We start from the raw sequence: 10016 nt of genomic DNA on the forward strand, positions 1-10016 counted from the left end.
AAAAAAAAAAAAAAAAAAAATGAACGGAAAAAAGAAGGATATAAGCATCGCGTAGCAGCAAGTACGTTCAAGTACGAGTATGTGCATATAGAAATAGGCTGAAAGGTGACTCGTGCAAGACATGTGTAGAGTAGACAGGGTCAGTAGGTTATCGACGTTCAACGGATAGATACGTGACTTTTTTTTCCGCTATATATCGATGCCCGCGCGACTCTTTATATTCATTAACATGCATGATCCTTTCTCCATTGGTCGCTATATATAAAAAATATATAGTATAATATAGCTCCACATACATATATATATATATATATATATATATATATTCATACCTGTATGACATTTACTTTACGGCTGAATTATAAATAAAACGTTATTATTTATCCCCGCGTCTATAGGTCAAATTCGGGATGCGAAACGGGAATTATTTTTCGCGTGGGAAAAATTTTTCAAAAAAAAAAGAAAGAAAAAGAAATTTTCCCTCCCTTCTCCCTTCCCAATCGCGTAGTAATGCAATTTTCGAACGCGTCGAACGCAAGTCTCGTCGATTAAACATTGGATTCGACACGGCTTCCTTTCGATTACGACAATGTGTAAAAATTCTTATCGCTCCCATACTCCAAAAAGGGGTATTATTATTTCCATCTTGTAAAATGTTCGGTTAACCGAAGGCAATAGAGAAATTGCTGAAGTGGGATATTGATATATCGGGTTGATAAGGTCAACAACTACTCACCTCTGAGGACGTCAAGTAGCAAATTCTCGAGTCTGTGCTCTCCAGGGAAGCTTGTTGAACAATTCCGTATCTGCCATCCCGATCGGACATATAATCCGATCTCACGCTGTCCTGTCTATCGAAAGTGCCTCTGGAAAGTGAGAAAAAAAAAAGCACACACACGCGCGCGCGCGCACACACACACACACACACACACAAAGTGTTACATCTCGAAGATACGTTACTTGCTAACGTATATAATAATAATAACAGCAATAATAATAATAATAATAATAATAATAATAATAATAATAATAATAATAATAATAATGCTAACCCCTCTTTTTCTCTTTTTTTTTTCTACGATTCGTTCACGAGATTTCGTCCAAAAAAAATTATTATTATTTAATTATATTGTTATGTTCACCTTTGCTCCAAAGAATCGGTCCGATTCGATTTGTATCCGCTGTCGTTAAGGCTGCCCTCGTGTCTCAACGATGGCAAAGAGTCCCAGGGGGAGTCCCGTTTGTGGCCCGTGTAGCTCGGATTTATCGAGCTTGAGGCGCCGGAGCCGAGGGTCGAACTGCCGGATTGCCATCCGTCCGAATGTCGAAACCATTGCGCGCGTGCGGACTCCCCTACGCAGCTGGTGCATCTTCAATTTTCAACCAAAAAAAAATATATATATATATATATATATCTAAGGTCATTCGACGATAATTGAATATAGTTTGCCCTTCCCTCGCTCCCCGAATTATTCGAGATACAATGAGAAGAGATATCTTTGGGAAGAAATATTTCGAATGTATCAACTTGCCTCGAATTATAATCGCTGAGGTATCCGCGATCCCGATCGATTTCCCTGTCCCTCTTCTCCCTGATCATTTCGTTACGATCGCTGTAATAACCGTCCCTGTCCTTGCTATTCTGCCTTTCGTAACGATACGACAACGGTAACGTCGACGATTTATTGGAACTTGAACCTGGAAAGTGAAGAGCAACGAGACTTCACGTACACGTACGTACGGAGAAAAAGAAACGAATTGGGAAGGAATCGAAATCCGCACTATCCGTTTCTATAGCGACGAACGACCAATAGGGATCAAGTTGAAACGCTCGTTCGTAGATTCGATTCGCAGCGCGCGCGAACACGTGCAAACACATTTGGGAAATGGGACGAGCGTTACGAATAAGAGATAAGGAAACTTACGTCTTCGTGAAACGTGAGGCGTACGTTGAGTGTTCAACGGTATATTTTTCGCGAATTCTGAAACAAATCGAATTTCGAAATTGATTTTCGCGAATCAGGAAGAGAAGAGAAAAGTGAGAAAGGAGGGGAAAATTTGGCTTTGGAAAAATTGGACTCACCTAAATCCTCCATGCTTTGAGTGAGCAACGCCTCGAAAGTGCGTAAACTGTAACTCTCAGCGTCCATACCCTTGGCAAGTGTGTTCCTCAGATGCATCTCGTACTCGAGCAATAGCCTGCTGGTAGGGCTTCCGGGGGTCGATACCGATTGCATGTTCTGCTGTTGATAAGCCTGGCTACCGTTGCAACGACGGGAATTGCAGTGCGTCGGTTGCTCCATATCCGAGTTTCCATTGGAGGAACTCGGCGTGGTCGCGTAACACTGATTATCGAAGATGACATTATCCGATGGCGGCGACATATCACCTGTGCATCGATTACGTTCCGAATCTAAATAGGTCCTGGCTCTCCCGCCTACGACAAACAGGTGCTTCATGCAGGGATTCGTGTGGATGAATATTGTATTCAGCTGTCGTAAAGAATCGTTACTTTCGTTCACGTTCCGTTCGACGAGTATACAAATTGACATGCGCCATGCATCCCTGTTAACGCACCCCTTTATTTATTTATAGAATATTTTTTTTCTTTTTTTTTTTTTACGCTCAAAACAACGCGAAGCCAATACGAAGGAATCGTTGGTTGTTGCTCGCGCACAATCGTGGTGGTTTCGGGCAGAGAGAGAGAGAGAGAGAGAGAGAGAGAGAGAGAGAGAGAGAGAGAGAGAGAGAGAGAGAGAGAGTGTGTAAATTTTTTCGTTGGTTTCGATTATCCGAATTAAAATTTATAGCTCGATAAAGGTATGCGGGTTTACGATTCGTATGCACGACGCAATGTACGTGTGTGAAAATGAATGATAACGTTCTTTTTTTTCCTAAGAGAAGATGTTTGTGGATACTTTTGTAAATAATATATTGTTTTTCGAAAACAGGAATTCTTTATGTACGAAGGAAGTTTCTTTTCTCCCTATTATGTATTTTGATTGTATTTTGATGCTCGTGTTAAAAAAATAATCACGCTTAAATTTTGATTTCTCGATCGAAACGAATAGATTATTGCAAAATATCGAAAAAATTTAATAAACGATTAATTAATAAATCCTCAAAATTCCGAGAATCGAAGGTGAAGAAGAGTTGAAAGTAATAAAAATTTGAATTATGACACGATGTGATTCGATGTTATAAGGCAAGAGGTGTAAACGCAAATATACATAAATTTTTTTTTTCTTATATCAATAATAGTTGAATCACGTGCAAACGTCGAATAAATTAATTATAGGGTGCACTTTGGAAGAAAACTTTTTTGCGTAAGGCAAAAAAAATTAAAAACATCGAAATTATCTAATCTTTACATTATAGTATATATGTACATACGTATATGATACGTGTACGTATAAAAAAGAATTTCTCGTTATGTTATGAAAGTGTTTGAGAGAAAAGAATGGAACACGATCGAATAAAACGATTCGAGAAAAGAAGAAGAAGAAGAAGAAGAATCGAAAAAAAACGCAATGTATGTACCGGCGTATTGACGTCCCATGTCATGCACGCTTCTAGTCGTCTGGAACTTGTTATTATACGTTGGTCGATACAGATGGGCGCAATTTTCGTTTTCAGTCTCTTGCATGATGTACTTCTGATTATTATTGCTCGGATGATAATGATAATTATGATGGCTATGCCTTTTTCTCGTCATCTCTGGGGACGTGACCGGGCTATCGATACTCGGCATGGGTTTCAGCATACGTTTCAACGTGTTCGAATCTAAACTAATCCCACCGTTTTGCGCATTCTCGATTCTCATATCGTCCGTACTCTTGCTTTTCGATTTCTTCCCACTGTGATTATTATTCACTATGTTGAAAATATTGCCGTTTTGCATCTCCAAGTCTGTGTAATCGGCAGACTTCGTATGATGTAATTGCTCTTTTCGCAACGACTTATTTTGTAACGTGCCACCTGCTTGTGTACCTTCTGATTTGAGCATCTCGCTACCATTTTGTTGAGTAGACGAGTCTTGACTTTGCTTTTGACCTTTTTTCGGTGATATCGCAGCGCCTTTTTCTTCCGGGCTATCGATCTGTAATATTTCATTCCTCTTATTTCTCTTTGCTCGGTCGGTATGTTCGTTAATAGCGTCGAATCGAACAGAATGAAAAATACCGATCGAAAAATAAAATCGAGCGAAACTAGCGATGGATTCTGGAATTAAACTACTTACTTGCGAACCAACGGTGACAGTTTCGATGCCTACGTTCGCCGTCTTTGGCGTTGTCTGACATGTCTCGTTCTGTTTCTCCTTTTGCTTCGATTCCCCTGCTTTCGCCGTTTTTCCCGGCGTCACGTTCGCGTTGTTAACGTTGTCGTAGAGGGAGGCACTGGACGTTGCCGCTGTTATTTTATCGCGACCCGGCGTCATCTCCACCTCGGTCGATCGCGCCATCGTTCGTGGAAGCGTAGAGGTAGCTGTTCGAAAAAATTATTAAATATTAAACACGAGTATCGATTTGATACGCGATACGTAATATCGTGAAATGTGAATATCGACGAATATCGTACTGCAAAAACCTCGGTATCTGGCTTCTTGGCTTCGAAATCTGGCGAGTTGTTCCGGTGTCATGCAAGTGCATTGGGGCTCCCTGGATCTGCTCGGTGATGCCGGTGTCGATAAAGGCTTTCTCCGTGTCTTGATCTTTTGTTTGTTAGGCGGTTCGAGCTTCAACGAGTAAGAAGAGGACGCTTTCCTTGAAATCTTGAACGACGGTGACTGTACGAAAAATTAACTAATGACTGTAAATGACTCGACAATGTATACGTGAAACCAATTTTTTTTTTGTTTTCACAAATTCCCTATCCCCAAATCCATCTCTTCTCTCCTCCCCTTTTTTTATTTTCATTATGAAAAAATACGATAGTCGTAATTACATCTCGCGGTTTATTTCGATCTTATCTTGACTGCTCTCGCGATCACGAAAATAATTGTGCAAAGAGAAAATTATTATCCCGTGCGAATGATATGAGAAATCAATCGATTGCGTTATAAACTTACGCAACATTCTCTGAATTGTTTAGCGTCTATCGGAGAGGTAAAATTCAATCCCCATGTGTCGTTGGTCATCGTGTCTTTCCAATAAACGAAACATTCTGACGCTTGTCCAATCCGTGTACCTGGAAGCAATTTCGAAAATATTTATCTCGCCTTTTCAATGTATGTACAAGAAAAAGAAAAAAATATCATCATTTTACCTGGTTGTACCAATCGTACGTCCAAAATTTTGTCCACCTGACTGTTGTACGCGGTAATATGGAAAATACATTCTGGCGAATCTTGAATGCACGTGATATTTACAGGAACTAAATCCTCGGAAACCTGCTGCCATTTCACAGTCCCAGCCCCGCTTGCGCTTACATGGAACACTTCGGCCCACAGTCTAGAAATTTTGATTGCTGAATTGTACGTTGTAATAACAAGATTAATCGCATTTCAAAAAATGATATCGAAGAGGTCGACTACTCGAAAGGAAAATACGGATATAAAATCGAATCGAAACGAAAGGGAATATATCATTCGATCGTTTTCCGACAACAATATCGTTGTAAGTAAAAAGTTTCGTGTTTTTTGTCTTTTATTCTTCTTTCCTCTCTTCTTTTCCTTCTTATTTTCCGTTTCTCTTTCTTTCTTTCTTTCTTTCATTCTTTGTCATAACATTTATATAAAAACATCGAGCTAATCTTTAAATTATAAAAAAAAAAAAAAGAAAATCGAGATAATTCACGTATATCAGGTATCGTTCAACTAATTTCCCCCTCGCGTGTTCAACAGGTAATTCTGAATGAAAAATTGCGACACGCAAATGTGTGGATTCGTTTCATTCTATTGATCAGTTTTATTTCATAACAATATATTTATATTATTTAACGTCACATCACAAATTTACATTTCTGTTTCCATCAATGAAAGAAATACAATGAGTGAAAATTGTTAAATATTTAATATAAAGTATCTCTTATCGTTATAGAATCTTCAAATAACTATACGTTATATTTCTTAAATGTTCGTAGCGCGTGTAAATAATTTGTTTTCAAAATAAGCACACGATTGAAATTTTTTTGAAATTTATTCATCGTAATATCTTGCATATTAAAAAGTAATCATTTTTTTTTCCTTGTATCTTCGCTTTCCGTTTACTTTTAATTATCTTAATTTCTAAAAATTAAAGAATATCCAAATTCGAATTTTTCGATCAGTTTTTAAAAACACATGCCTGGTTGGAACTAGCCCCACAATTAAACAAATTAAACGCCTTAATTCTATCCGTTTTGTGCACGATTCTTTTCTTCGGAACAAACGAGAGAATTAACAAATTATGTCGAATTTATAAATTGCAATGTGCATGCAAAAATAAGTAACAACGAGGAATATTATTAATTAGTTAAAATCATGCGCAAGAAAGACACGAATATGGATGGAGAGTTGTTGCTGATTTTAACAGCAATAAATATAATAATTTAATAATTTCAAAACAATTGTACAATTATATCGGTGTCTTTCTTTCTTTCTTTCTTTCTTTCCAAGCTTTTTTATTAATTTTAAGCGCAATAAAATTGCATAGTAGACGTATCGCAACATACGATCGATCGGAAAAAATTGATCGAAGACAAGTTAATTGATTCATTGATCATATATCGTAACACATCCGTAAAGATTCATTGGGAGAAATCGTATGTTGCGACTCGAGCAAAGTAGAAACAGCTATTTCAAGTAAGATGGAATTCAAGCTGAAACAATAATGAGCGAATAATGGCAAATAAATGAAGAGAAGAACAAGGATAGATAAAAAATAAGATATATAATCGAAAAGAAAAATAAATCCAGAATAGAGAGAAAGGAAGAGAAAGTGACCAAACGCGTAGATGAATGTAGAATTCGAGTTTATATACTTAGGTACATATATATGCGTGTTAGGAGAGACAGAGAAAAACAGCAGAAAAACAAATAAAATAGAGAATTTAAAAGAAAGAGGAAGAGAGTAAAGAAGAGAGAAGTGAAAGAAAGAACTCAGGTAGAACAATTTAATTAAATGCGTATTTGACCAACGTTATTAATAATGGAATATCCTTGGAGCGTGTTAAATATCAAAATAAAATGGAAACGTGTAGCCAAACATCTTCAGCTTTGTGGATACTTTTTTCGAGACATTGAACGAGGAGAAAAAAGTATCCACACGCGTTATTGAAACAGAGAACACTTTGTGAAAGTGAAATTCGATCTTTTTAATTATTATTATTATTATTATTATTATTATTATTATTATGAGTGAGAAAGAAAACAGTTGGAGCGAACATGTTCTACCTGAGAAGATAAAAATTGTAGTGCATGTATAAGATACGTGTATGTATACGTGTGTGTATAGGTATGTGTGTGTATATAATGCACGTGTTCCAGCGTATCGTGAAGGAGGTGGGGGGGTTAATATGTGTTACACGAGAGAAGTAAATAGCCTTCCCAAAAAAGTAAAGATTGATAATGGAGTCGAATGGAGTGGTTGAATGGTTGAATGGTATGGTATGCGCACCTCTTCCTTTCTCTTAAGCTTCCGCACCTGAGCAAGTGGCCAGTGTCACCCCTTCGTGCTCCGCTGCCGCCCATTCCGCCCCTCGCGCCAGCCTGCCATGGTGAATCCTCGTAACGATAAGCCTTTCTGATAAGAGGAGCACAACTGCAAGACAACTTATTGCCCATTCTATTCTCGTTATTCTCTTATACCACCTTGTGTGATCCTTCTTCCTTTCTTTCTTCGCGCCACCTTTCGATTCAACCGATTCACCTTCTTCTTTTTTCAACGAATGTCCCTATTTCTTTTTATCTCTCTCTCTCTCTCTCTCCCTCTTTTATTTTTGTGCTTTCCGTTTTTGTCTCTTCTTCGTTGAAATGTAACAACGTTTAATGGTTAATCGTTCTGTTCTGTGCGTTTTTCTTTTTTTTTTTTTTTTTTTCTTTCAATCAACGGTCTTTCTTTTTCTGTTTTTCTTTTTCTTCTTTTCCTTTTTTTTTTTTTTTTTTTTTTGCTTTGCCTTTTAATTTAGTCGATGTTTATCGAAATATCAAGAGATGCTTTTTTTGATTGGCTTGTCTATCGACGTTTGGCACCGTTTTTTTCCTTTTTTTGTATTTTCTTTTTTTTTATTTTTTGTTTTTTTTTTTCTTTTTACCACCGATTACTATTAAACCGATGATTATTATTTTTTTATTTCATTCTCTCGTTCTATTCTGGGAAGCACTGTATAACAGGGACAATACCCCGAGATATGAGAAAGGACGTAGGAGAAGATATCTTTATTGTCACATCATTGCAGGTGTTCGAAAGTTCATCAGCTTGTCCCTGACATGATCGCTGAAAATATAACAATTATATAATATTTAGAAACTGCTTCGACCTGCCTCGAATTTTTTCTCACGATGATACGATATTATATCTTTTAAACGGCCCCCAATAATCAATCGAATTATAAAAAAAGAAAATTTCCAACGAGGCATCGATCACTCTCAAGTATAATCATTGAAATAATCACGTTTAATCACATTTTATCGATCGTGTAAATTATTTCGAGGGAAAATAATTCTTCGATAAAAAAAAAAAGAAAAAAAATTCCTCGATAATTTAATATAAAATGGAATCGTGCAATGCGTTGTAATTCAATTACATAATTGCCAATAAAACAGGTCGATCCTTCTCAACTTATTATTTTGCACGAATTGTCGAATTATAAAAACACGTTTTGTCACAATAATGACGACGCGAATAATATATATATCCTATTCTTTAATAAAACTCGTTTCGATCCAAAATTGTTATACGCTACGATTGTTCTATCCTATCTACCGTCTTATTATTTCGACAATCGTGAAAAAAAATAATTACACGATGTTGCACGATGGTGCATGGACATTAGCAAGGTCAATGAAGCGGAACAAAATGTTGCGTGAACGTGTCATGGATAATAATAGGGGTGGCGTCGCCGAGAAGGTTACTGAACCGATACCGACTTTTCACCTACATAACACGCATTACACTTTCATATACTTCATATTCAAGGATAATTATCTCTTAAGTTATCGTTCATTTGCCTCGAATTTTTGTATTCCAATTATCGACACTTTTGTGTTCCAGGCAACGAAACATCGGTATACGAAGATACATCTAGATACCCACGGATACAAGGAGTGAAAAAGTTAAACAATATCATCGTATTCTCGATCATATTCAAAAATACGATATCAATCGTTCGATTACTCGCACTATTTGTATATTTAATTATTAAATGTCGATTAATTTAACAAAAAAAAAAAATATGTATTCGAACAAGACAGACGTTAGTTAAACGTATGTAACGAGAACTTCGCACTATTTGTATATTTAATTATTAATTGTCGATTAATTTAACAAAAAAAAAGAAAGTGTATCCGAACAAGACAGACGTTAATTAAACGTATGTAACGAGAACTTCGCACTTGTTAAAACATCGCAGTTTTCGAATCAAAGAAGACATTAATAATTGAAAGGCAACCAGCTCGATCGTTTCGACAGGAATTATTATGCAATTGAATAGCACATGTCACTGTAATTTGTCATGTTACCGAACAACAAAGGACACCGCCTAGTCCAAGGTATCTCACAGTCCAAGTAAACACTGCACCAGGTAGGATGCACCCATTCGCTGTCCGGTGCTCAATCAACGCCCCTTGTCTCTCGATTCTTTAACCAGGAGGATATTCCTTTTTACTGCTCCCTTTTCTCTCTCTCTCTCTCTCTCTCTCTCTCTCTCTCTCTTTTCTTTTTTTTATCAAACTTTCTTATTTTCCGAACAATAGATACGTAGTACTTTATCGTTTATACGCTTTCCATTTTTTCTACCTTCTTTGCGATTTTCACTCCCTCTTCGCCCTCTCTTTTTCTCTTTCTCTCGCTCTCTCACTCCCACTCTCCCCCTCTCTT

At 37.0% G+C, this 10016-nt stretch overlaps 1 protein-coding gene across 15 annotated transcripts in view; it reads right to left on the reverse strand.

Annotated features, from left to right (window-relative positions):
* The window catches only part of LOC122713409, a 30669-nt gene that overhangs the window by 18853 nt on the left and 1800 nt on the right, over nucleotides 1–10016 (reverse strand). For 8 of the 15 annotated variants that reach the window (XR_006346487.1, XR_006346486.1, XM_043933837.1 and 5 more), the window contains exons 2-12: nucleotides 7596–8414; nucleotides 5266–5450; nucleotides 5069–5187; nucleotides 4579–4786; nucleotides 4241–4485; nucleotides 3541–4099; nucleotides 2084–2437; nucleotides 1926–1982; nucleotides 1533–1698; nucleotides 1143–1370; nucleotides 737–866 (exon numbers count right to left, since the gene is read on the reverse strand). Coding sequence is in view for 13 of the 15 variants with exons in the window: in XM_043933837.1 (XP_043789772.1) it covers nucleotides 737–866; nucleotides 1143–1370; nucleotides 1533–1698; nucleotides 1926–1982; nucleotides 2084–2437; nucleotides 3541–4099; nucleotides 4241–4485; nucleotides 4579–4786; nucleotides 5069–5187; nucleotides 5266–5450; nucleotides 7596–7762 (2418 nt within the window). In the remaining 2 variants the exon portion in view is untranslated. Of the gene's footprint in view, nucleotides 1–736; nucleotides 867–1142; nucleotides 1371–1532; nucleotides 1699–1925; nucleotides 1983–2083; nucleotides 2438–3540; nucleotides 4100–4240; nucleotides 4486–4578; nucleotides 4787–5068; nucleotides 5188–5265; nucleotides 5467–7595; nucleotides 8415–9658; nucleotides 9830–10016 lie in introns of those variants that run through there. The other 7 variants (XM_043933830.1, XM_043933833.1, XM_043933835.1 and 4 more) reach the window with 7 other exon arrangements.

The sequence above is a fragment of the Apis laboriosa genome, unplaced genomic scaffold (genome assembly GCF_014066325.1).
Source record: "Apis laboriosa isolate Shangri-la unplaced genomic scaffold, ASM1406632v1 scaffold23_cov150, whole genome shotgun sequence".
Classification (NCBI taxonomy): domain Eukaryota; kingdom Metazoa; phylum Arthropoda; class Insecta; order Hymenoptera; family Apidae; genus Apis; species Apis laboriosa.